This window comes from Macadamia integrifolia, chromosome 2, assembly GCF_013358625.1.
Source record: "Macadamia integrifolia cultivar HAES 741 chromosome 2, SCU_Mint_v3, whole genome shotgun sequence".
NCBI lineage: Eukaryota > Viridiplantae > Streptophyta > Magnoliopsida > Proteales > Proteaceae > Macadamia > Macadamia integrifolia.
Window position 1 is genome coordinate 19,918,631 of NC_056558.1, and position 26,815 is coordinate 19,945,445.

The 26,815-nt window shown below is 37.0% G+C and overlaps 1 protein-coding gene and 2 non-coding genes across 12 annotated transcripts; 2 read left to right on the plus strand and 1 right to left on the minus strand.

The window, feature by feature from the left end:
• Nucleotides 1–3,640: 3,640 nt before the first annotated feature.
• On the plus strand, nucleotides 3,641–20,673 carry LOC122068760 (filament-like plant protein). 10 transcript variants are annotated; one of them, XM_042632703.1, is made up of 6 exons: nucleotides 3,641–3,891; nucleotides 4,239–4,330; nucleotides 4,825–4,985; nucleotides 8,051–8,243; nucleotides 18,161–19,494; nucleotides 20,146–20,673. In XM_042632703.1, the coding sequence occupies exons 3-6, from the start codon at nucleotides 4,875–4,877 to the stop codon at nucleotides 20,548–20,550; spliced, it is 2,043 nt and encodes a 680-aa protein (XP_042488637.1). In that variant the 5' UTR covers nucleotides 3,641–3,891; nucleotides 4,239–4,330; nucleotides 4,825–4,874; the 3' UTR covers nucleotides 20,551–20,673. The 10 variants fall into 10 exon arrangements, with proteins under 10 accessions (XP_042488637.1, XP_042488608.1, XP_042488589.1 ...); XM_042632674.1 differs by having other exon boundaries at nucleotides 3,642–3,891; nucleotides 4,568–4,985; XM_042632689.1 differs by lacking the exon at nucleotides 3,641–3,891 and adding an exon at nucleotides 3,919–4,135 and having other exon boundaries at nucleotides 4,568–4,985.
• A 931-nt stretch (nucleotides 20,674–21,604) lies between these two features.
• Nucleotides 21,605–21,688, minus strand: TRNAM-CAU. Its single transcript is given in 2 exon segments — nucleotides 21,605–21,640; nucleotides 21,651–21,688. It is a non-coding gene; the product is annotated as a tRNA-Met (tRNA).
• Nucleotides 21,689–22,955: 1,267 nt separating this feature from the next.
• TRNAQ-UUG lies at nucleotides 22,956–23,027 on the plus strand. The gene has a single exon. It is a non-coding gene; the product is annotated as a tRNA-Gln (tRNA).
• Nucleotides 23,028–26,815: the final 3,788 nt, after the last annotated feature.

The window sequence follows — 26,815 nt, forward strand, 5'->3', positions numbered from 1 at the left end:
ATTTCTACATGAGAAAATAGTGACTGCCGGCCCATCTACAAAAGTTGGATACCAATGGAAATGAGTAGTGACAAATATTTGGATAGCCAAGAGTTCTTTAGTGAACACACCTAGGGACATTTCTCAAGTGAATGCCATTAATTATTATTCTTATTATTATTATTATATTTTTTTTGTGAAAGGTGAATGCCTTCAATTAGGAGATTGTCAACCTTTCAGTAGCTTAATTTGATGGTGCTTAAAATTTGTGGACAAATATTTTGTATCACCTTTGACTTATATAGCAAGTTTTAGTCCAACAACATTACGATTGTGGCACAATCAACGGGTCAATTCAATAAATTTTCTTGAAACACATAAGGGAAAAGATTCGATGATCTAATGATAATGTGATTGATGTTAGCCTTTAAAATTGACAAATTACCAACCCACATGGTTCTCTTCCCATCTAAGGTTAGAATTGATTTGATGCGTGAAAATGTAAGGCTAAAAACACATTAGTTGGTGCACTATAATGAGATCATGTCACAAACTTTGACAAGTAAACTATTGGAGGGTTGTTCTATCTTTTCAATACTCGATTATACAATATCATCTTTCCATATGGTAAAACTTGTCACTTTCTTAATATATTCCTTTTTATAAAATCTTGTCAAATTATATGCCAAAATTTTCAAGCTTATCCATGTCCATCCCTTAAACTACACGCATATATTGGCCCAAACTCCTCTATGAAATACTTCTTTTCCTCCCCTACTCCCTAGGGATATTAAAAGTACTTAAATTATCATTCCAAAATTATCTAAGAATTACTTGTTTTTTGTATAATGAGATGATCATCTCACTATATATGTACTGTTGCAATGCTTTTAGCCATCTATCTTCGTATTAAGATGACCTAACCACACAATAATTTTGGTGCTTTGATGGCTCATAACTATGATGTGAAGCTATTTTAAGGTCATGAAATGCATCCCTCCATCCTCACTTGATATTTTAATTGATATCCATGTGGTTGTTAAGTAATTCTCTTTAATTTTAAATTACGGTCCTAACTACATATTGAAATGAGCTAACTATGCAATTCATAATTATTAATGACTTATCCAAAATAATTGTTTACGCTACATTAGTCATCTAATGCACTTTAATGTTCACATCACCGCCTTGCAAATATTGTCGGAGAACTTTCTCACTCCAATTATTCAAACACCCCATTTTTTCATGTTTTTTGGGGAAATCAGCTACTCTCTTATCCCCACGAAAATCTCTTTAAACAAATGGGGACTTACGATGCGGTGAAAAATGAGTTCATCCACCAATAACAATCATTGTGTTTGAATGGATGTATGGACATTTCAGACCTCTAACAAATAGAATGAGGTAACTTTGAGGGGAATATCTTACCAAAAAAACTTTGTGGAGGATAAGCATACACCCTTCAGACCCTTCAAGGTGGTTAAAGGAAAGCTTAACATGTGCTATTTTTTGGCCAAATAGAGGGTCATTTAATGGAAAGACATAAACGACATTCCTTTCTCATTCTCAGGTCTCACCCGTGAAGGTGAAGCCAAGGAGGAAGACACTTTGTGTGGAGCCTAACCTCTGCTTGGTCTTTACTGAAAGTATGTTGCCATCTTCTACGGCCTTCTCACTTGCTTCTTGTTGGAGACTCCATATATACGACATGAGAGAGAGAGAGAGAGAGAGAGAGAGAGAGAGAGAGAGAGAGATTTAGCTCCCATAGTAAAGCCATTTTCCATTTTCAAACTTAAAGTTTTCTATGTCCGGGGACTCAGGACCATAGTTTCAGGATGGCTCGGATTGGATTGGTATTAGTTGAGATTGATACAATACCAATCCACGGTAAGGTATAAGGGTAAAATGGTCTAAAAAACTAATTTTCTCCAAATAGAAAAAAATGATAAGTCTGTCCAATTCAGTCTGATTTCATCCAATACCGATTCAATCTAGATAGGTATTGGTTGAGACCGATTTTAAAACATTGGTCAAGACTAAGGGCCCGTTTGATAACGTTTCAAGAAAAGCGTTTCTGCCATTTCTGTTTCCAGAAACAGCAGAAACGGAGCAAAAAGCGTTTGATAAAACTGTTTCGTTTCACTTATTTTTAGAAATAGAAATAGAAATTTTTACTTATTTATGGTTCAAGAAACGACTTAGGCGAAACAAGTTTCGCCATTTCTGAAAACGACTTGTGGTAATTCTTTCACTGGTTACCATCAATTTCTAAAGACATGACTTATCAAATACCTTCAATTCCGTTTCTGTTTCATAAATAAAAATTAATCTAGATGCCATTGGTTGAGACCGATTTTAAAACCTTGGTCAAGACTAAGGATTTGAGGGTGGAAGTCCATGTTTTGAATTAGTCAAATGTTAACATTTAAAGCGTAATTTTAATGAACACATGCTAATATTGGTATGTTCATACCAATCAGTATTATTAATCTATTCTCCCATAGTACTGATTTTTTTGGTAAAAAAACTGTTCTATTGGAAAGGTAGGCAAGAGGAGCACGAGGCATCTTGATTACAGATATCAAGAAGCCAAGGAGTGGTAAGCATTCATGCTGTCTTACTTGCCTTAAATAGGGCCTTCCTAGCTATGGTATTGACGACATAATTTGTCTTCCTAGACAATAGTATTGAATTTTGAAAGTCTTATTTTATCATTTAGTGAGTTCTACTCAAATTGAAAAATTAGACCTTTGAATTTACATGCACATAAAATTTGAGCTGATTCAATTTGTTATGTGGTAGATATTTGTGCTGCTTTGATAAGCTTATCAATGTGGAAAATTTATGCCATAATTTTATCGAAAGACTTAGAAAAGAAGTATTTCTCAATGAAAGTTAGGATAAATGAAGGTGATTTAGGAGATTGATAGCAATTTCCCTAGCGAAATTAGTGATTCTACTTCCTACATGCCCATTGTAGGAACCTTTCCTATTCTCCCACTTTGATTGCCAAGTGCCAACAACTATTACATGGTTACTACAAATATTGAGGATAGGTAGACCCTAGTTTCAACTCATTTGGAATTTGCCACATGATTAAATATTTCTTTGAGAATTCAAATGCAATGGGATATTAGTGATTGGAATACTATAGATATATACAAACACACATGGAATACATGCGAAGGTATTTAATTGATGAAAACATTCATACTCGACCAATCTAAACACCTTTTTCAAACTCACTTCTTGACAACCTGGCCCACAAAAGAAAATAGACATGCATTGACAAAAGCCGAATACAATATCAATTTCAGAATTGGCCGATATGTATTCCAATACCATAAAATAAAAACCTTGTTACTTATAGCATCCTTTCTTATTAATGAAAGTACCCTCAAATTATGGATTTATTTATAAAGGAATCTTCAAATTACTTTCATCTCTTAGTTTGCACAATTATGCAAGAAAAAGATTGTGTTAACCAATGAAAAGTCACATGAAAGCATCTTTAATTGCACAACTTGAGAAGTAACATGGACTTTTCATATCTGTTTGAGCCTTTGGGTTCTTTCTTCCATTATGTAATTTGGACTGAAAATGGAGGGTAGATGCGATATAGTGGGGGAAATCAAAATAATAGCTCCTGCTTTCTCTCTCCAACTGCATTAACTATCATTGAGCAAACAGGCAACAGCAAAAAAGCTGAGACACAGATAGTGAGTGAGAGAGAGAGAGCGAGAGAGAGAGGGTTCTTCTCTGCAACAGTGCAACTTATTTATAATTTCGTTTCCACAAATTTGGTTATTAATTAATTAAAATGCAGAGGTGAGAATGTGAGATCGCTCCTTCATGGGCGGGAATATGAGCAGCACCATTTGAAAAAAGAAAGCCAAAGCTGAAAAAGTACTTGTAAGACTTTTGTTCTCCAGTCCTTCACATGCTTTTCCCTCTTCTTGTTTGAAAATTGCAACCCAGAAACAAAGGCAACTGAGAGTTATTAAATAAAAAAAAAAAAAACCATTTTCTATCTCCTTCATCTGCATTTTGGCTGACATTCTGCAGATCTTGCATAGTTTTAATGGGTTTTTTTAACTTCTGCAACTACCTTCTTGTTTCGATTATTTTACTGGGTTTCCTTCTGATCTTAGACTTGGTTTGTTCCCATTCAATGTTTTTTGAATTGGGTCAGCTCTCTTTCATACCACGTATATACCATTTTGTTTTTATCTTTTAATTTATGATATGTCTTCTTTTAGATTTTGGGGAGGCTGGCCCTTTTGTATTTGATGGATAGTTACTTCTGGGATTCTTTTCTGGTGGGTATTCGCTATGCCGAGTTTTCGATGAGGTATTCTTTTCTGGTTGTTCTCATTTTGCATTTCAGGGAATGGGTTTTAAATGATTTTACAGTTTGATACGAATTGAGCTACTGTTTTTAGAATTGGGTATTTGACCGGAACAAGCAACCCTTCTGCTCTGTAGTCTATTACTATATTACTTTTTCTCTTTGTTTTGTTTTTGATGTGAAACTTTTTCATCAGTGTTTGAAAATGATATATTTTTGTTGGAGGTTGGATGGTTTCAGGAGTAGATTTGAAGCAAAGATGGAAGAATGATGAGCAGTGTCCCTTTTTTCTCTTAAACTGCCGAGACTGCGATTTCTTGGTTTTAGGGTTTAGTTTTTATTTTTTAGACTTTGGAGCTACGGTAGTCTATACATTCCCTTCTCTGTCATTCGATTCTCTAGTGTGAGGTTGGTGAATAGGGTCTGAGGTTTTGTTGCATAGCTGTTTTGGGCATACGTGATTCTTTTATTGAAGAATGGTGGAAATGCATTTGCAGATGATGTTTCTGTGAAGTTTTGCGGTTTTATTGCATAATTAGATTGAGAGATGGATCGCCGGAGTTGGCTGTGGAGAAGAAAGTCTTCCGAGAAGAGCCCTGGAGAAACCGAAAGCTCAGGATCAATATCTTCTCATTCAGAAAGATTCTCGGATGATCAGGTTGGAGGTTAACTCTTTCACAGGATTTAGATTTGATTGCCCCTTCTCCCTGGATAGAGAGTATATGTTATTGGTTTTGGTTGTAGTGGGGTTCCACTAATGTATAAACTATGTTAGTTCCTCTTTTCAAATCATTTATAACGATGCCCTGGGACAACCCACACCTCCCTGCTTTTTGATTATTTGTTAAGTGATCATTTGTGATCGTGGTTTGTCATTCAGTTATTTTATCTTGAGTGTGCATATTTTTAGTCAACTTGCAGAAGATAGAAGTTAAGTTGCAGACATCACTATGAATGTGAGATTCAGGCATTTATGTTTTAGTTTTGACCAATTTTTACCATCGAAGGATCACTCTCAGAAATCCATTCTATTTGCATATGGATCCTGAATTTTATCTGATGCTTTTGTCATAATGAATTCCTCCCATTCTTTTTAATGCGTATTTATAGTAGGTAGAGATAAAATTAACGTATGGTAGTCAGAGATAAAAATAAGGTCAGAAAATCAATTTTAAGCCTCAGAATATTGAGATTCTGTTTTGAAACAGAATATTTTCTGGAAGTAATATGAACTCCCAGGATCATAATGATTTTGTTTCCTTCAATGTGAAAACATGGGGAATAAGAAATTAATTTAGTAGTCAATGGAAGGCTTATGAATTGTTGCCAGTTGCCAATAGTTAAAAATAATGCTTGGAGAAATGGTGGGATTCTTTTTATTTATTTAATGTGAATGTTTTTTTGCTTGAAAAGAAATCTAGAAATGTTTCATAGTTGTGGTTGTCTTTTTTTTTTTTCCCCCACATCCTTGCTCTCCATTTCTCTTGTGATGAAGTTTTAACTTTGACATCTCCTTAGAAGCTTCTTTCTACCATCGATAGCAAACCCTATGAGTTACAGGGAGGTGGACGTAGTTTGTCAACTTTCCATGGGTTTAGGATATTAAGTTGATTTCAAAAACCAGATAGCACAAGTTGGGTTGTTCTTTTTTTTGTCCTGAATTGAATGCAACAATGACAGTCACTTGGTATCCTTGGGAAGTTGTGTTCCTGTCACGTCATCCATATGCGAAGGTGGAAAAGGATAACCTCTCAATTTGTAAGCCTCTTACATGATATTTCCTGATGTTGTTGCCTGAATCTTGGGCTGATAGCCATCAGTGCTAAAACACTTACAGGTTGCTCCAAATGATTCTTTGTGCACACACCTGTACAAGAAAACAAAAGCAGGTGGTTTGGGGGGGGGGGGGGAGGCATTGTTGGTGTTCATTTCTTTGTGCAGCAAAAATCCATAGATCAGTTGCCCCAAACCAAAGTCAGAGTGAATTGGCTAAATCTTTTCCAGCTTTAAACTGACTTGTACTCTTTGATTGAGTTGCTGATGTGGTGATCTTTTTGTCAATTGCAGCCTCTGGAATTAAGCTAAATTTTGTGGATCCAGTACTGGCTTGGCTAAGAAGAGTGTGGCAGTGTGCTAGATACATCTAATTTCGACCACCATAATCTTGAAAATACCTCACCGGTATTGGAATATAGTTTCAATATGGGACATGTTTCCTGGCCCTGGCTGCTTGAGCCTTGGTATCAGTGAACCTTTGTTGGTTTGACAAAAGTGTCCATCAGAAACGTGCCTTTAGTTGTTTTCCAAATCGTCATATTTTTTTATATTCTTCTTTCTTTGACAACCATGTATTGTTGACATTTCAAACTATAGGCTGCTCAATCAACTATTTACTAACATTTGTGGAAACTTGAACTACCCTCTTCACTTGACTCACTAGCCTTCTATTTATTATTTACAATCTAGAGAATTTACATATGAAATAACATCTTTAGATCACTGTGCAGTAATCTGGTTTTGACTTGAGATTTTGGTAATTCCTTCCAGCATCATCTAGCATCCTTCACACTTTGAAATAGTTAAAATGAGTATGTATGCATTGCATATGTCGATTTGGAACAACAGCTTTAACATACAAGGTTTAGTTAGAAAGCCAATGAAGTAGGATGGTAATGAAAAATCAGGTTACTGTCAATGACTGGTCTGGTCATGCATATTTTGACTCTGCTTTTGTGAATGGCTAAGCAAACTTCTGGGCTTCTGGTTTGTAGGCTTCTAGAAGCCGGCTAACTGATTCCTCTCATTGCAGCCACGTTTTGACTCTCTGGAAGCTGCCTTCTGAAGCTCCCCAAGAAGCTTACCCAAGCAGGAAATAAGGTTATAAAATGACTAGTCTGGTCCTGCATATTCCTACTCTGTGAATGTTCATCAGTAAGATATGAAAATGTATAGGGACTATTGGATTTTGTGAGGAGGAGATGTTGGTAATACATTGGATGTATAAGTTTTGAGTGGAATTTTTGGAGGTGAGACTTTTGGTCTTCAAAAACTAAAATCCCTTCAGTCTCTTGGATAGGACTCAGGAGAACTCAAACTAAGTATTTAGATTGATGAGGAATAGGATACAGGGGGGCTTCAAAACAAAAGCCCCTTAACTTTTCTTTAAGAAAAGAAATTTAAAGAATAGTATTTCTCGAGATGAAAAACTAAAGTCTTATCAACCCACTTGGATCACAAGATTGGAGATTTCAAAGGGTCTTAATCATAGTTAGTAGGCTCGTTATAAATGAATTAGAAAGCCCCTGAACAACCTTTTTGGGTTCCTCTGGCCCCCCCACACCCAAAAAAAAAAAAAAAATGAAAAAAAAGAAACGTGTAGTGAGATCACACCGAATGAAACCCTGAGTGTTCATGAGTCGAGTAAACTGGAATTTGCATTTGAAGACAAGAATGACTGAGGAAACCACATGCTAGGAGTAGGAAGAGCTCCCTCCTCGAATTGGTCAGCAGTCTATGTTTTGGAATTCCCCCCCCTCCCTCTTTGGTTTTCTATGCTTGTTTTGCATTAGTCTTTTTTGTGATGTCGATGCTGTATCAACATACCAAATCTTTTGTCTTCTGTTGATGTTGTTTCATGCTTGTGTTCAACTTTAATTTATCCTTTTGCATGATGATGATGTGGTTAGTGCAAACCTAATGGTTTTCTTGTCGTCAATGGGCTAGGACACATCAAGGGCATCTCCAAATCATAGTACTCAATCGCTAGAGGTCACATCCAAAGCCTCGGTTAGTGGGGAAGATGTTATGGATGATGTGAAGAGCCTGAAAGAGAAACTATCAGCCGCACTTTTGAACATCAATGCCAAAGAGGACTTGGTGAAGCAGCATGCTAAAGTTGCGGAGGAGGCTGTTTCAGGTAGTAATCATGTTGCTTCGTTCTCCTTAGGCATCAATGCAAGGGAAATAATGGCTTGTCCGGCCTTATATTTCTTAAGAAATTCTGGGTATGAAAAATGGACCTGTATTCTGCGCTTTGGGGGTTAGGGGTTGGGGAAAGCTTCAATTTGAACTCCACTTTATCTGCATTGATATGGGCTAGACGCAGTGCATCTTACCAATTGGTTCAGCAATCTGTGATCTATTTTAATTAAGATTTCAAGATCTCCGAAAATTGAAGGTAAATTGAAGGTTTCTGACTAAATAACATATTCCAAACCAACAGGCAGAATCGCAGGGCAAGAATACAACAACAACAACAAACAACAAACTAAGCCTTGTCCCAACTTAATGGGGTTGGCTATAAGGATTTGTGCAAAACAAAGTTAGGGAACAATGGAGAAATAGGAAATGATAAAGAGGAATGACAAGGAGATGAAAGTAAGAAGGAGGAGGCACAACCCAGCAAGGTAGGAGAAACTCAGCTAAATAGGGTCGGGTACATGGATCTTTGCCCTCCAATAGGCTCTATCAGAGGTTATACTTGGGACATGACTAAGGCTATGCATGTCATTTCTCACAATTTCTCCTATGGTCACATTTTAGGCCTACCTTTGGATCTTTTAGCTCCTTTAATTGTTATCATATCACTCTTTTTTACTAGGGTGTCCCCAGGCCTCCGATGAACATGACCATACCACCTTAAACGACTTTCTCAGAGCTTGTAATTAACTGTGGCCACTCCCAAATCATCTGTGATATATTCATTCCTTACTTTATTGTTTCTAGTTTTGACACACATCCATCGTATCATCCTCATCATTGCTACTTATAACTTCTCTATATGACACTTCTTAACTTCCCAACACTCCGCCCCATACATCATAGCCGATCATACAATAGTCTTATAGAACTTCTTAAGCTTTAAAGGAATATATCTGTCATATGGCACTCTGGACTCACCTCTCCACTTCATACATCCCATTTTAATTCTCTGTTAAACATCATCCTTTATGTGATGCAGATTAATTACCAAAATAGGCTTGTTTTATTAGGAATAACCCTAAGGTTGGGTTCCATACATGTTAGGCCTTTGATCCCATGTGTTTTGAGTGTAATAGACCACTTTTATGGGTCTAAAAGAGGGGCTCTAAGATTGAGTACGGGATTATTAGTTAGTTTCCATTTCCATTAGTTTCCTTTTTAGTTGGGCTTGATTTGAGTTATATTTGTTTCCTTAGGAGTCAAGTTATTAATTGAATCAAGTCATTAGTAATTAGTTTCATTTTTCAACTAGTTTCTAATTTCAGTTAGTTTATAATTTCAGTTTTTAGTAACTATTGTATTAGGAGAATATTTGGTTTTCTTTTTGAGGAACCTTTTATTTTGTAATTCCCTCCCCCCATTAACATTATAAATAAAGAAGAGGAGGCTCCTAAAAGCCTAGAATGATTTTGATAGAAAAATAATGACTGTTGCTATTGTCTTCTTCATGAAGAGTTGTCTTGTGTTTGATCAAGGCTAAAGGAATTGGTGTTTGATCGAATTGACTTCTTGCGGCGTGAAGTCCAGGAGGGTTCTACAAGTATCTTCTTATTGCTCTTTTAGTTATTCTCAAGCTTGTTTCATAGATCTGCTACTGTTCATAAGACATGTATGTTATTTTTTGAATCTGCCCGGAAAATCTCTTTTTTCTGCACAATCGGTTCCTGGAACCTGTAGCAGTTTTAGTTCTCTGTTGGGGCTACAGTTTTGATCGAGGCTTTTCTAGCATCCAATGTGAACTCGACCTAAGTTAGGGTTGGTTCTGACCAGCCGTTTGGAAGTTCTATAAAATCTCTGTTTTTTTGTCAATTAGTGATCTGTTTTGGACTGAACTGAGATCGATTGATTTGGGTTGATTCCTGCTGTGATTTACAGATTCTGAATCATTAATTACCAATTGTTTGACACTATTTTGAACTGTTATCAGTCCTTGATTTGTCTCTGCCCATCTGGTACTGTTCAGTCATAGAAATTACTGGGTTTTTTCTGAGATCGATAGCTGCTGTTTGCTTTGTTTCTGTTGGTCTGATTTAAGTGGTTATCTTAGTGGAAATCTGGTTGTTCTTTGGTTTATAAGTTCTTGCAGTATTGGGTCTAGTTTGGTTTGTCAAATCTAGTCCTACATTAAGTGGTTTCAGAGCATGACTGAGAACAACACCCCCACCTTAGGTTCTATTATGGAGTTGATACAGAATATGGGAGCTGAACCAAAGGCTGAACAGCAAGCTCTTAGTGAAAAGGTGTTGGCTATGGAGACTCAACAACAACCTACACATGGTACTCATGTACCACCTAAAGTGGAAGCCCCTATGAACTCAGTTGCTCAGTTGGCTAACATGAGACCTAACCTTAATCTGAGAGGACCACAGAGGATTCATGTAGTGCAACCTACTTTTGAAGAATATGTAAGGGGTTACTTTGAGACTGAATGTCCCACATATCAGAGGTACTCTGGAGATTCATAGAAAGTCAAGCTTGATCTGAAGGAGTTTGATGGGAGACATGACCCCTAATTGTTCTATGATTGGGTAGCTGCTCTAGATGATTTTTTTGATTATTATGACTTGCCTGAGGAACGGAAGATGAAACTAGCTTGTGCCAAGCTAGTTGAGCCTGCCCGTGATTGGTGGAGAACCTATGAGTATGAACTGGAGGACCGTGGTAGAGAACCTACCACATGGGAAGAGATGAAGCAAGAACTATCTGATAAGTACTTGCCACATAATTTCAGACTCGTTTAGAAGACCAACTGAACTCTCTTCATCAGGGAAATATGACTGTGGTGGAGTATATGAATAAGTTTGATGCACTTTATTCTTGCACAGGCATTAGGAAGAATGAGAGGCAATTACTTTATCAGTTTTGATTGGGATTACGAGCTGAAATTAATAGGGGAATTGGTGTTGCTAATGTGTATACAGTGAGAGATTGCTTTGACAAGGCTCTTCGAGCAGAGAAACTTTTAGCATAGCCAGGTAGAAGGTTTAGTTACCAAGCTAGGGAGGTTAAGAAGAATTTTTCAGCCACTAAACCTAACACTTCAACATCCCCAAGAGCCACAACTCCTCTATGTGAAGTGAAGATACCTCTATTCAAACCAAAAGAACTTGAAGTCAATGTTCACATTGAAGAGATGGTTCTTGAAGCTTCAAAGATAGAATGTCAAGAGATAAAAGATTTAACTGAAGAGTTCTACATTGAAGAGAGCATAGTAGACAAGACTGAAGACGTGGAAGATGCGGTAGTGGTTGAGATCACTCCACAACAAGTCTTTGAGATTCATGATGACAAGGAAGAGCTTGTTTCTCCAACCCTTGATGAGAAGGTTACCAACATTGATGACACTATGCACACGATATTCATAGTTGGTATTGATTCAGAGGTTGAGCATATAGAGTTTGTTATGCCATCATGGTTCGTTGAAGAGAAAGCTCCACACCTTGAAGACTACATTCCACAAGTTTACAAGCAACCAGAGTTTTGTTTGGGAATGGTCAAAGCTACTACTGACATGTTGTTTCCCCTTCATCACTGCAAAATTCGAGGACGAATTTTTTCAAGATGGGGAGAGTTGATGCAGATTAATTACCAAAATAGGCTTGTTTTATTAGGAATAAGCCTAAGGTTGGGTTCCATACATGTTAGGCCTTTGATCCCATATGTTTTGAGTGTAATAGACCACTTTTATGGGTCTAAAAGGGGGGCATTAAGATTGAGTACGGGATTATTAGTTAGTTTCCATTTTCATTAGTTTCCTTTTTAGTTGGGCTTGATTTGAGTTATATTTGTTTCCTTAGGAGTCAAATTGTTAATTGAATCAAGTCATTAGTAGTTAGTTTTCTTTTTCAACTAGTTTCTAATTTCAGTTAGCTTCTAATTTCAGTTTTTAGTAACTATTGTATTAGGAGAATATTTGGTTTCCTTTTTGAGGAACCTTCTATTTTGTAATTCCCTCCCCCCATTAACATTATAAATAAAGAAGAGGAGGCTCCTAAAAGCCTAAAATGATTTTGATAAAAAAATAATGACTGTTGCTATTGTCTTCTTCATGAAGAGTTGTCTTGTGTTTGATCAAGGCCGAAGGAATTGGTGTTTGACCCAATTGACTCCTTGCGGCGTGAAGTTCAGGAGGGTTCTACAAGTATCTTCTTATTGCTCTTTTAGTTATTCTCAAGCTTGTTTCATAGATCTGCTACTATTCATAAGACAGGTATGTTATTTTTTGAATCTGCCCAGAAAATCTCTTTTTTCTGCACAATCGGTTCCTAGAACCTGTAGCAGTTTTAGTTCTCTGTTGGGGTTACAGTTTTGATCGAGGCTTTTCTAGCATCCAAGGAGAACTCGACCTAAGTTAGGGTTGGTTCTGACCAGCCGTTTGGAAGTTCTATAAAATCTCTGTTTTTTTGTCATTTAGTGATCTGTTTTGGACTGAACTGAGATCGATTGATTTGGGTTGATTCCTGCTGTGATTTACAGATTCTGAATCATTAATTACCAATTGTTTGACACTATTTTGAACTGTTATCAGTCCTTGATTTGTCTCTGCCCATCTGGTACTGTTCAGTCATAGAAATTACTAGGTTTTTTCTGAGATTGATAGCTGCTGTTTGCTTTGTTTCTGTTGGTCTGATTTAATTGGTTATCTTAGTGGAAATCTGGTTGTTCTTTGGTTTATAAGTTCTTGCAGTATTGGGTCTAGTTTGGTTTGTCAAATCTAGTCCTACATTATTATGCCACCTTCTTTATATAAGCTTGACCCTAGACATCTAGAATAGTCACATTGCGATGTCTCTCTCCTCAATTTTCACCATGTCATATCCTTCCTAGTGTTGCTAAAGTTACACATCATATATTCTGTTTTCGATCTACTATTCTTAAATAAAGCCTCTTGATTCCAAGATTGATCTCCATAGCTCTTACTTAGCATCAATCCCTGCTTTTGTCTCATAACGAAAACGGTATCATTGGCGAAGAGCATACACCAAGGGACCTCGTCTTGAATGTTCTTAGTTAACTCATCCATGATAAGTGCAAATCCTTGAAACTGAAAATCTGCAGGTATGGTTGCAGCAGAGAATTTGATTCCAACTTAACAACTTCAATGGACAGCAGCAGCGGTCTTCAAAATAATCCTCAAACAGTAATCAACAAACTCGAATATAAGACTCAGCGCTTACATGTTTCTGCAGGTTCAGAATGAAAGGGAAGTTGAAGAAAGGTAGAAGGATATGTTGGTTTCCCACCAACTGTGCGGAGGAAGGAGTCTCACCAGTCTTCTACCCGGATCCCACCAGATCTACTGTCTCACACAGCAGTTGATTGTCTTGCACAACCAGAACATTGCATACTCATGTAGTAATAATTCACCAATATTGATCCCCATGAATAGGCTCTTCTTTATTTATAAAGTGAAGCATCATTACAAAATTAGAACTACATAACTAAGAAAGTTTTTTTTTTTTTTTTTTTTTTTTGATTGATAAATAAGAAAGATTTGATAAAATAGAATGTATCTAGAACTGACAAGAAATGGCAACTAGGAGACTAAAAGACTTAGACAACTTATAACTAAGAAGCTATTATAACAGAAAACACAAAATAGAAACCTATGATTTTACTAGCTTAGAATATTATCTACGAAGCTATAATAAAAGAAACCGCAAAAAAGAAGTCCATGATTTTAGTAGCTTAGAATATTGCTGGATATCCTAATCTGAACCCTTCATGCAAATAGCAATCTTGGATTGACTTTGGGGACCTAAAACCTGGTTCAATTGTTGGCCCAAGTTCAACCCATGGACTAGCTCATTGGGACTTGGGCTGGCCTTTCTTCTTTCCTTCCTTTGGTCTACATCAGTGTCACTCTCTTCTGCTTCTTCTCTTGAAAAGGTTGACTAATAGAAATGGGATATGCTCTCTTTTTGACTTCTTTTTTCTTCTTTCAGCCTTGACTTGCACAAAGAAAATATTATGTTACAAATGAACAAGATATTGAGGAATTGTCCATATGTAAGATCATAATTATTGATACGGGCCTTTTCCATATAAAAATGGAATCTTTTGTTATAATAGAGCCATAAGTGATGTGGATTATTCCGGAATTGAAGTTGATTTGCTTTATAAAAGATCTGAAAAAGTATCTAAAAGGGTGAAATTTAGATATTTGCACCCTGTTGAGAGGTACGATGTTGTGACCTGGTGGTCAAGCGGTCAAAATAGCCTCTCGACATTATGGGGGTTATGCTGTGTAGTTTTCGCCTCCCCGGACCTCGCATGTGTGGGAGCCTCCTGCACCGAGTATGCCTTTTTTTTTTTTTTTTTGAAGAGGTAGATAACATACTCTTGATCAAATCAGACTTCATGAAGGTGGGTCCTTGTTATCTTGGCAGCTGCTTGGATCCTCGTCTAACCATAAAGGCCTAAATAAAAACAAAATGAGAAAAATAGATGCTATGATAAGAAGATTTTTCCGGAAATTTCGGTTATTTCTTTGGAATAGGATTAATAAACACGATGAAATGATCAGCTAATGCTCATTGTCTAAGCAAGATACTTCTTTTGATTGCTCTTTTCCTGGTGTCCTAGTCATTACCGGGAATCTTGTTTGTGACTCTTGTCATGGTTGGAACTATCGAAGAAAGAAATATCTTAGTCACTTTTTTCAGGTCCCTTGAAACTTGCACGTGTGAAAATTATCCAAATGGATGATTATAAAAAAATGACACTAATTCTGAATTACAAGTAATTTTAGGATCACTGCAGGTTGAGGCCCACCAAATAGGTTTGCATCGAGACTTCTATAGACCCTATATACCTGTTCTATTCATCTCCCAAATACTATGTAGTTTCTTTTGCTCCTTAAATTCATTAACAATTCAACAAAAAATGATCAACTCTCCCTTCAAAATTCATTTCATTCTTAGCAGACATTGAGACCACCGAAACGATGACTCCAATGGGCCACACATGAGTAAATGCACAACTACTCAGTAAAATCCCACCTATATGGGGTTAGCTACATCGATCCTTGCCCTCCAATCAGCTATATTTGATGTCTTGAGACAAGATCGAAACTATGCATGTCTTTCCTCACTACTTCACCTATGGTCATTTTAGACATGCCCTTAGCTCTTTTAGTTCTTTCAATCTGAATCAGACCACTTCTCCTTACTGGTGCATCCCAACCAAGGCCTCCATTGAATATGACCATGCCACGTCAAACGACTTTCTCAGAGCTTATCATGAATCGGGGCAACTCCCAAATCATCTCTAATATGATTATTTCTTTCTCTATCCTTCCTAGTTTTGCTGCACATCCATCTCAACATCCTCATCTTTGCTATACTTAAGCTTATCTATATGATGCTTCTTAACGACCCAACATTCTGCCTCATACGTCATAGCCAATAGACGATCATCCAAATTTTTTTTCCTTTAAGCTTTAAAGGAATACGTCGGTCACGCAACACTGTAGATGCACCTATCCACTTCATCCATCCCACTTTAATTCTCTGTTAAACATCGTCCTCTATAACACCTTTATTTATAGTTGACCCCAGCTATCTAAAATAATCACTTTGTAGCATCTGTCTCCTCAATTTTCACATTTTGTTATCCATTTTAGTGTAACTAAAGTTACACACCAGATACTTCGTCTGCATTCTACTGATCTTTAAACCTCTTGATTCCAAGGTTAATCTTCATAACTCCAAATAAACATTAATCCTTGCTTTTGTCTCATCCATCAAATAATATCATTAGGAAAAAGCATGCACCACGGATTCTCATCTTGAATGTTCTTGATTATATCATCGATGATAAATGCAAACAGAGTAAGGCTTAGCTGATCCTTGATGTAACCACCCAATTGTTATCGAGAAATAACTACCTTGACCCATAGTTTAAGAACTCGGAAATTTAAAAAATTTTGGTGGTTTTTGTGGACCCCGAGGCAAAACCTAGTATTACTGAAATTTTGGAAATTTGGGCCCAAATTTCTAGCAGTAGCCCTAAAAAAAAACCTGGTTTCAGCCCAAAATTGGGCCTGATTTGGGCCGAAACCTATCCAATACCCGAGATTTCGAACCTTGCCTTGACCTCCTATAGTTCTCACACTAGTCCACAGTTGTCACGGCGTCAAATCGATCCAAGGCGGTGGAGGGGTGGCTAATCGATTTGGCGATGAATCGCCCATTATGGTGTTGCCATGGCAGTCAAATCGCCATGTGTCATTTTTTATTTTTTCTATTTTCTAAAGTTATTTAGTATGCTACTTTTTTATTTTCCCTATTCTCTAAAGTTATTTAGCATGCTACAAGCCTACAATATATACCCTATAACATATAAAACCAACATTAAGCAACATCAAATCATCAAAAATCAACATAGCCCTATCAAAATCACCTTGCATTTTACAAAAAATAGACCGCTTAGTGAATCAGGCATGATCTGGCGTTCATGGCGATGCCATGGCGACACCTATTAGCCAATGGCGACCGCCATTTGTGAGTCACATAAATCATAGCACTGCTATGAACTTCTTTTTCCTCCAGGACGCCAAATTGCCGCCTTGACGTCGCTTGACAACTATGCAGTAGTCAATATGCTCTTATACATATCTTTAATTATATCCATATAATTTCTCGAGACCCTTCTTTTTTCTAGTACATGCCAAATTAACCCTCTAGGGACACTGTCATAGGTTTTTTCTAGGTCAATAAAGACCATATGGAGATCCTTCTTGCAAACTCTAAATCTTTCTATGAGCCTCTTGAGTAAGAAAATAGCTTCTGTCATGGATCTACATGGAATAAAACCAAATTGGTTCTCTGAGATAGTAGTTTCTCTTCTCAGGTGGGCGTCAATAACCTTCTCCAATAATTTTAGTAGTATGACTTGTTAGTTTTATGCCTTTATAGTTAGTGGAGCTTTGAATATCACCTTTTTTTTGTAGATCGACAGTGCATCTGGCATTTTTCTTGTGCTCATAATCTTGTTAAACATATTAGTTAACCAAGATACCCTGCATAATCCAGAGCTCTTCCACACTTCTATTGGGACCTCATCTGGGCTTGCTTGGTGTCTTGCCTATCTTTATCTTTCTTAAGGCTTCTTTAACTTCGGCTAGTCTAACCTTTTGTATATATCTTTGGCATGTGGTGTCTTGATGAGTAGTGCAGTCTTACAGATCACTTATTCGAAATGTCTTCATTTAGTTGTAGTGAATGCACAATAGATCATGAAAATGCAACCCTATGAAGAATCTATGCTTTTATGATCAGGTTATTGATTATATGTGTTACTGTAAAGAGGCAATCCAGACAATGAACTTAACCTTGAGAGGAACTTCCATTACCCATATCATGTATCACTGTAGGCTTCCGGTGCTGGTGTCAGGAACTTGAGTCATTACAGAATACTTACCTGATCCTTGCCATCCCCACACCCTCGTAACACCCTTTCCTACGTTTTATCGCCATAAGCTTTTCAGTTGGTCTTCTTTTACGGTGATGTGTTTTGAAGGGATGAACAATTTTCTTAAATGAAAGATTTAGTGGAAATGCAGACAGAAATTCAAGGAAATTCTTAATGGAGACTTCTCTATGTTTGGCATTACATATGATTGATGCATTGTATGGGAAGAGTATGTGTCAGCAATCTGGATCGGTTTGTAATAACTTCAAATCAACCATTGTAGTTACTTTGATTGCTAACTTTTTCAAATGAGAATCTCTCTCCTCCCCAACCTTTTTTCTCTCACACATACAAACATGGTCATGTGCATGTGTTATCTGTTAATCATAGTTTTGGTGTGATAATAATTTTTTTTTTCTTTTGAATTTCAAATGCCAGGTTGGGAGAAGGCAGAAACGGAAGTGGTAACTTTGAAGCAACAACTAGAAGCTTCTGCACAGAAGAACTCAGCCCTTGAGGATCGGGTAGGCCACCTTGATGGTGCTCTCAAGGAGTGTGTACGGCAGCTCCGTCAAGGCAGAGAAGAGCAAGAGCAGAAGATCCATGAAGCCGTTGTCAAGAAAACCCGTGAATTGGAATCTGCAAAGTTTGAGCTTGAGAAGCAGCTCGTTGAGCTCCAGACCCAAGTTGAAGCTGCAAAATCCAAAGCTGCTACAGAGCCTGACCTCCGACTGAGGCTTGAGGCTGCAGTGAAAGAAAATGCTGCCCTCAAGCAGGAGCTTCTTGCTCAAGTTGAGGATCTAGAAGTTAAAACTCTAGAAAGAGACCTAAGTACTCAAGCGGCGGAAACTGCTAGCAAGCAACATTTGGAAAGCATAAAGAAGGTGGCTAAGCTTGAGGCGGAGTGCCGCAGACTAAGAGCTACATCTCGGAAGGCATCCTCTATTAATGATCACAGGTCCATTGCTGCCTCTTCAATTTATGTTGAGTCCCTGACAGATAGCCAGTCAGACTGTGGGGAGCGGTTACTTGCAGTGCAGGCTGATACTCGCAAGATGATTACATCGGAGCAGAATGAGTGTGAACCAAGCTGTTCAGATTCATGGGCATCGGCTCTAATAGCGGAGCTTGATCAGTTCAAGAATGACAAGGCCATTGGTAGGAACCTTGTGGCCTCTTCTTTAGAAATTGATCTCATGGATGATTTCCTTGAGATGGAAAGGCTTGTTGCCCTGCCAGAAACGGAGAGTAGAAGCCATGGCCTTGAGTCTGGACCTGTTTCAGACCAACAATGTGGTGGAGATAGCACATTAAAGGCTGAGCTTGAGGCAATGATTCAGCGGACTGCTGACTTGGAAGAAAAGTTAGAGATGATGGAAACAGAGAAAGAGGGGCTCAATGCAGCTTTGGCTGAAAGTCAAAGTCGACTTGAGACGTCACAGGGTCAACTGAGGGTAGTTGAGGAGAAGTTGGTGGAGCTGCACAGGCAGCTAGATCTGGCCAATGAATTGAAGAAAGCTTATGAGATAGAAGCCAAAGCTGCCGTTGCAAAAAGGGATGAAGTGGTGACACAGCTTGTAAGTGTAGATGCAGAGGTTCGCACTTTAAGTGCGAAGGTAGATTCATTAGAAGCAGAGCTCGAAAAGGAGCATGCTTTCTCGTCAGTAGTTACAGATAAATGTCAGAAATTAGAGGATGAGCTATCAAGAAAGAGAAGAGAAGATGAGCTATGGCAAACCAAGAGTTCCAATGGCGAGTTGAAGATAAAGCAGGTCAGTCTTTAATGACATGTTATGTTTTAATTTATGAATTATGATCTTTGCAAAATTCTGTGACAGTTGAAAAGGAATTTGTGTTTTCTTTCCCCAGCATTTGCATGTCTTAAACTTAATGGCCTCTTACCACACAAACACATGCACACACAAAGAAGGGAAAACCTGAATGTTGGCCATAGCTACTATAAGGTACTACAAGGTATTGGCTCCATCTGATTGATGATTTGAACTGAATGGTGGACTACACTTTGCCTATGATTTATCGGCTGGCTACTATGAGGCAGTTCTGAGTATGGAACTGATTTGTGATCCATCGTTAGCCTATGGATATGCGTGACCGTGGCCTCGTACACTATTGATTTTATCATTCCTATGAGGTGGAACTAACAAGGTTCCGGTCGTTGCTGTACCTTAAAGAACACAAAACACCAAGGTTTAGATTGCTTAGGACTTGGAAGGAGAGGGCTGGAAGCTGATTGTTAAGGGGATTGTCTAATATCCACCTGAACACAAATTTACTTCTGGTTTGCCCATCATCGGTTCATCTATTGATCAAGCATTCAAGCATTGATGATTCTGTGTATGAGGTACATTTGCTTCCACAATTGTTGTTTCTTTGTTTTGATGGTTATAATTTTGTGTATGCAGGATAAGGAGCTAGCTGTAGCAGCAGGAAAGCTAGCGGAATGCCAGAAGACCATTGCATCTCTTGGACGGCAGTTGAAATCACTAGCTACACTGGAAGACTTCCTAGTTGATTATGAGAAGCCACCGGAGCTTAGCATAGGAGGATCACCCATACCTAGAGGTGGAGAGCCCTGGAAATTACATTCGAATCATATTTATCTAGCCAAAAGTGAAGCTGATTCTTCAAAAGTAGTTGGTGATGTTTCTGGTCGTGTGAGTGGTAAAGATGGGGAATCTCCACCATCGTCTGGATCATCTTCATCAGCCTCATCAGTAAATAATGTAGTTGCACCTGAGAAAAGCCGAAATGGGTTTGGGAAATTGTTCTCTCGGAGTAAAAGCAATACCCATGTGGAAAACCAGTGAATAGAATGAAAAGGAACAGTTTCAAGATACCTTGTCATTTGAGTTTGTAAAGAAGAGAATTTACTGTTTTATTTAATGAAATTGTCAATTAATTGTTTGTTAATTGACAGTTATTTTTTTTTATACTTGGTGCATCTTAGGTAATTGAAGTCTTGTTGACAGTTATTCTTAGTACATCTTTAGGTAATTGACATCTCATTATTCCATCAGGAAAAAAAAGGAAAAAAGAAAAAAATGAGACCTGAGGCACATGCGTTTGAAGTGGCCTGTATCAAGAGATTATCTTCATTTTTCATTTCAGTTGAATTAATAAAATCCAAGTGGAATATCATCTACAGGAGTAAGCCTTACATGGTCCATAATAGGAATGGTGAAATGGGGTTAGGCACCCATAGTTTATTCCGTTTCTCTCATTTTTGCAAGGCAGGAGCCATGAATTAACTGATCCCACCTCAAAGACAGCAGCAACAGATGATTCATTACCATTTGACCTCAAATTCTTTCTTGAGCTTCAGTGAACTCTGTCCTGAATGGCCAATATCAATGAGATCATGCAGGGTTTTGAGTCATTTGATGTAGGCAGTTTTGGGGCCATTCATAATGGTTTCATAGTCTACTTCGGTTTTTTCCCTATTTCAGCAGCAGCCTCTGCAGCAAAACCCATAGATTTGCCTGTATTTAATGCCTCAAGTCTGGTTAACAGGTCCTGTTTCTACTCTTCAAAATGTATCAGCATAAGAAAACCCAATCTGTAATTGAGACAGAAGTTAAGGTTCCCTTTGAACTTGGGACTTTAAAGTAGGATGTAAACGGATAGTCAAAAATCTAAATTCGAGAGATCAAATTGTATTCATTGAGGGGTAGAGGGGGGGGGGGTTGGATTACACAAGTCAGACATATAAAAGAGTAGTCAAAAATCCAAATTTGATTCGCATTCATTTAATCTATGCCAGTTTTGCAGTTTCACACTCAAAGAACAATCTCCTTACTATCTCACCTGAGCACTGAAGGATCACTTAGAGGGAAAACAGTGTTGAAGACAAAAAAAAAATAATGGGGTGAGAGAGGCTCGAACTCTCGACCTCAGGATAACTCTTAGCTATGAGACCTACGCGCTAGCCAACTGCGCCACCACCCCAGGATGCTAAGAATGTGAAATATTTTAAATAATATATAAAGATATTTTTTTCCGCACGGGCACATATGGTGAAAATAACCAATCCAACAGTTATGTTAATGATCGTACTACAAACCTTTTGCCATCAAATATTTACAGATTATGTAAATGCCCACTTGTGATCAGTTTATGCTTTTTCATTATTTGGTACTACCTTCATTATGTGAGTACAAGAACCTTATTATCATAATTGTTATCATCACAAGATTATGTTTCTGTTGCCATCTGATAGGTATATGTGAATGAGGGTTAATGTGATAGGTGATTTCACATCCATCTTGTTAATCAAATTTCAGCTCAGTACAAGTACTAGAGGTGGTTAAAAGTAAATCGAGGCTTCATAAAATCCTATAAAAAGAAATCCATGTCACTATAATGGAATGTATAGCATTTTATAATTTTATGTTACTTAGATCTCATTTATGAGACATCTTCGTTATTTTGTACGGATTTGACTAATGAGATTAGTGTGTCACCCTCTAAGACCTACCATAGTAGTCGCTGATGTGACAAGTCCAGATGGATATAGAACATCGGTAATAGTTACAACTCATCTAAACATGGTTTTAGGCATTGGGTATCAATCAAATCGATATTGGTATCAAAGATGGGTGGTATTGGTTGTATCATATGGTTTTGCCCCCAAAGATACCGACACTATATTTTGATAATTATCCCCATTGTCTATGTACCATGTTTGTATCATACAATGATTCAATTGAATTGATATCAGTATTGATGTCGACCAATAAAACTGATCCTAGACTAATACCTAAATTTATCCAAGAAGTTTAGAATACTTGTGGAAATAATTTAGACAGATAGAGATAATAATAACTTTGTGAAGGTTTCTATGATTATTAGTATTTGCAACCAAACTGCAATGTGAAAACTTACTTTGGCATCTAAATTTGCCACAGGAGTAGTAGGCCCTTTATGTTTCCTTATCCTGTTCGTCAGTTTTTACCCAACAAATTGCAAGATCTAGCTCCTCTCCAACGCGTGTTGGATGATTGAAAGGACTAAGGCACACCTCCAAGTCCTCCTAGTCATTTGATGCGTATTGGATGAGTTGAGGCATTAGAGAGAATGTTGATGCTAAATCGCACCCTTTAACTTTAGAATAATTGTCCAAAGGTGAACTTCTTGCTCTTGATGATAGAGGTGAGTTGAACATAAAGGATCTAATTTAGGATCAATTAAATAATGGAGAATTTTCGAATGTATTGGTTCCATGGTGTAGTGGTTAGCACTCTGGACTTTGAATCCAGCGACCTGGGTTCGAATCCCGGTGGGACCTAGGTAAATGTTTTGCTGTTATTAAGGATGTGTTTGGTTCGCATTCTTGGAATGCATTCTCAACTTAGAATGAGAACTTCATTTGGAACACCTTAAAGTTAGAATGCATTCTTGATTTAGAATGAGAACTGTGTTTGGTATAATATTTATATTCTCATTTTTAAAAATACATTCTTCACCTATTTGTCCTATTATTATTGTTACTATTATTTTTTAATTCTTAACCCATTTTTTTTTTTTAATTCCTTTTACTTGCGACTTCTTCTCTACTCTTTAATTGTTCGATCCAACTCAATATCCTATGTGAAAATGGGATTTGATTCTTAGGATTTAGCAATAAACAACAATTTTCAAGAGTTTTATATTTTATCACGTAGGAAAACGCATTTGAATTCAAAACCATATATTAATGTCAATGATTAAATGGGTCTCCATCTCAAGAAAACCTACATTTTTTTTTATCATAGAAAAGGAAATTCATTGGAAAACTATAAGGAAGAGGGTCGGGAAGTTAGAAGTTGATTACAGATCCATTTAGTTAGTAGCTAACTGATGCGCCACCACCACTTCATCATGACATTGTTTCACCAGATCAAAACTTACAAAACATCTACTCAAATATTTCAAATAAAAAAAAAAAAAAATCTCATGGCCAAAGTACTTTGATCCTCCTTAAACAAATTCACCACCTCCGCACAGTTAGTCTAGATGATGATGCTTATGTCTCCTAATCGCCGTGCCTACAACAAATCCGACAAATTATGTTTAAATTCATAAAAGTACAAAAAATAAACAAGTCATAAAAACATGGGTCTCCATCAACCTGTTGCATCTTGGTCCATCATATCAGCAATATTTTGTCTAACTTGTTCCCATGCACGTTGTTGCTGCGTAGTAACTAAGGATGGAAAGCCGGAACCCCTTATACTTTCCTCATTGTCATGGTTATTATCAATGATACTCAAGTCTTCACAATCATACTTGTCAAACAACCAATCATTTGCTTGTTGTTGCCTAATAAAATTGTGTATGGCTACACAATCAATTACCATTTCAACCTTTATCCTAAACTAATATGAAGGCATGGTCTTGAGAACGGGAAACCGTTTCTTCAAGATACAAAAACATCTCTCAATTGTACTCCTTAACGAAGAATGAGTATGATTGAACCGTTCTTTAGCCCCTTGTGGTCTTTTGTGGTTATAATCATGTTTATGGTAACACACATTTTTGAATGGGGTAAGGTATCCGGGGACATTTGAAAATCCGAGATCAATAAGGTAATACTTTCCTGTAAATACACACAATTCATAAGTAAAATAATTGTGAATATTTATCCAAAAAAATAACTATCAAATATTTAACAAATCAAATAATATTTGTAATAATTAAAATAATAATTAAATAATTACCTTCTGGAGGATGAGGGAATTTCAAAGATTGTCGATGCAATGCTTCCCACAGAATCCTCGAGTCATGGGCTGTTCCTTCCCAACCCACCCATATGAAGGTAAAACACATATCAAAATCACACATAGCTAGTACATTTTGTGTTGTCTCTTTTTTCCTTCCTGATCTATATGGAATTTGATTGGATGGATGCATTGACATCTGTCCCATCAATTGCTCCTATGCAATTGTCAAAATAAGGATGATACCTCCTATCCCCACGAATTTTAGCAGAGATTTCATTAAAAGATGGTGGCTGAATGAGTTCTCTGGCATAAGTATTAAGGGCTCGTAGAATATTATGAAAAACTCGACTCACGGTTTTACCAGAATGTTGAAACCTTTCTTGAATAATGCTATTCCTAACATTATGAACCATGATCATAATACTCATTGTCAATTGCTCCTCTATAGTGATATTATTTGTATCTTTTATTAACTCCCTTTCCTTCAATGCATCTACTAACCTCATAAAGTGATCTCAAGACATCCAAAAAAGCCTACGTACTCTTCTAGGATGTGTATTAGGATGTAATATCTCTGAAATCCAAATATATCCTGTAAATGGACATGTATGAATTCTTTGTCTCTCAATTTGAGGAGTTGCTTCATCCTCTTCTTCTTCTTCACCCAAGATATTTTCTGTCAAGACCATTATACTAGTAAATAACATAGTATCCTCAATGACTTCTAATTCTTGATCATAAAGTGTCATCATATGCCCAAATAATATTTCAATATTTATTTAATGAATAATGACCAATAGATTATGTGAAACAAAACAATATGATAAACAATAAAAAATAGAACCACATAAGATCAAGTTCACATTTAATTGCATTAAGTGATCATTTAATCACAATGTCTTCAAATTCTTGATCTTAAAGTGTCACCATCCAATTATAATCAACGGTTCTTCATCCAACCAAAAAAAATCACTACAATTAATAGTTGCTTTTTCCATTTTCAAAACTATTCAACCTAATAATCCTATCAACTAATAAATTGTACTGGTTCAATCACATACAAAAGAACCAAAAAAATTATTCAGATACTCGGGCCTTGCCACTTTTGGCCAAGAATTTTTCGTAACCAAGCAAAATGAATAGAAGGATTCATTTTTAGAAAAAAAATTCTCTCTTTGTGAGATCCTCCAATAGCAACATGGCATCCAAGTGCATGTCACTCCTCATTGGTAGGTCCTTCATTTCATCTAATATCTTCAGAGCATCAGACACAGATCCACTTGCACTCGAAGTAGCAGTTAAAGCATTGATTCAGATCTTTGCCATTTCACCCAAGGAAGACAAGATAGTCATAGCTTCAGATTGGGGTACATGAGTTGCCTTTCTTTGCTTTCGTTTCCCTGAAGTAGAATCAAGTTTTTGCTTCTTTGATCTACTATATATCTCCTCAGGTACAGAGTCATCATCATCATCATTATCCAATGTATTCATTGTGGTTGATTTTGATACTCTTCTTTCAGGTTGTGACTCTGCAATATCATCAATGAATTCCATTTCTGAAACTTCACGGGCACTACTCTTGGCATCTTCATTTGGACACCTAGCATCCTTTCCATTAACACCAGTTCCTTCAAAAAGTTCATCCAATTCCTCCTCAAACTTTAGTGGCCCCTTCAAAAATTGCATGACTTGCTTATGCTTCTGTCAATATAATAAATCCATTTTTCAATACATTGACATGATAATTATAATCTATTAAATATTTTAAAACTTAGTAGAAAGTTAACTATTACCGCTTTGAAGTCCTCCCAATGTTCTTTCGTTGGTGGGTTGATTTTCTGTGTCAGGTGACACCATCCCCATCCACTGTTATTTTCCAATAATACTTTCCATGTAATCCATGCACTTCTCAAGGCCCTATAACAGTTCTTAATTGCTTGCATATCATAATTGGCTTGCTCTGACTCATTAAAATACTTTAAAATGATATCCCAAGCATCCCTACTAAAACTAGTGTTTATTCTAGCCCCTTTACGTACTTGATCCAATAAGATGTTAATAAAGTGTTTTTTGTAATCATCTATCCAATTTGCTGGCCCTTTGATGATTTCCTTCCCAATCTCCATCTTTCTTTTTTTACTAGCATTCTCATTCATAGCAATCTCTTTCCCCCTTGACAGATTGGATGATTTCTCTTATGTATCCGTCATTCTTATCTTACTTGTGGTCATTTTAACCTGGCAATAACCATAAGGATGTCCAACCTTGATCAACGTAACAAATTAATTCAACATATAGGTTAATAATTAAAAAATATATCACATTAATAAACAAAGTGCAGCTAGCTAAAAGGCTAAAGTTGAGATAATAATAG

Bases quoted from the DNA above. Each gene is read 5' to 3' on its own strand.
- LOC122068760 (XM_042632703.1), top strand. From the start codon at position 4,875: ATGGATCGCCGGAGTTGGCTGTGGAGAAGAAAGTCTTCCGAGAAGAGC. The intron at 4,986-8,050 runs GTTGGAGGTTAA...TCAATGGGCTAG, and splicing joins AAAGATTCTCGGATGATCAG to GACACATCAAGGGCATCTCC. The intron at 8,244-18,160 runs GTAGTAATCATG...TTCAAATGCCAG, and splicing joins TGCGGAGGAGGCTGTTTCAG to GTTGGGAGAAGGCAGAAACG.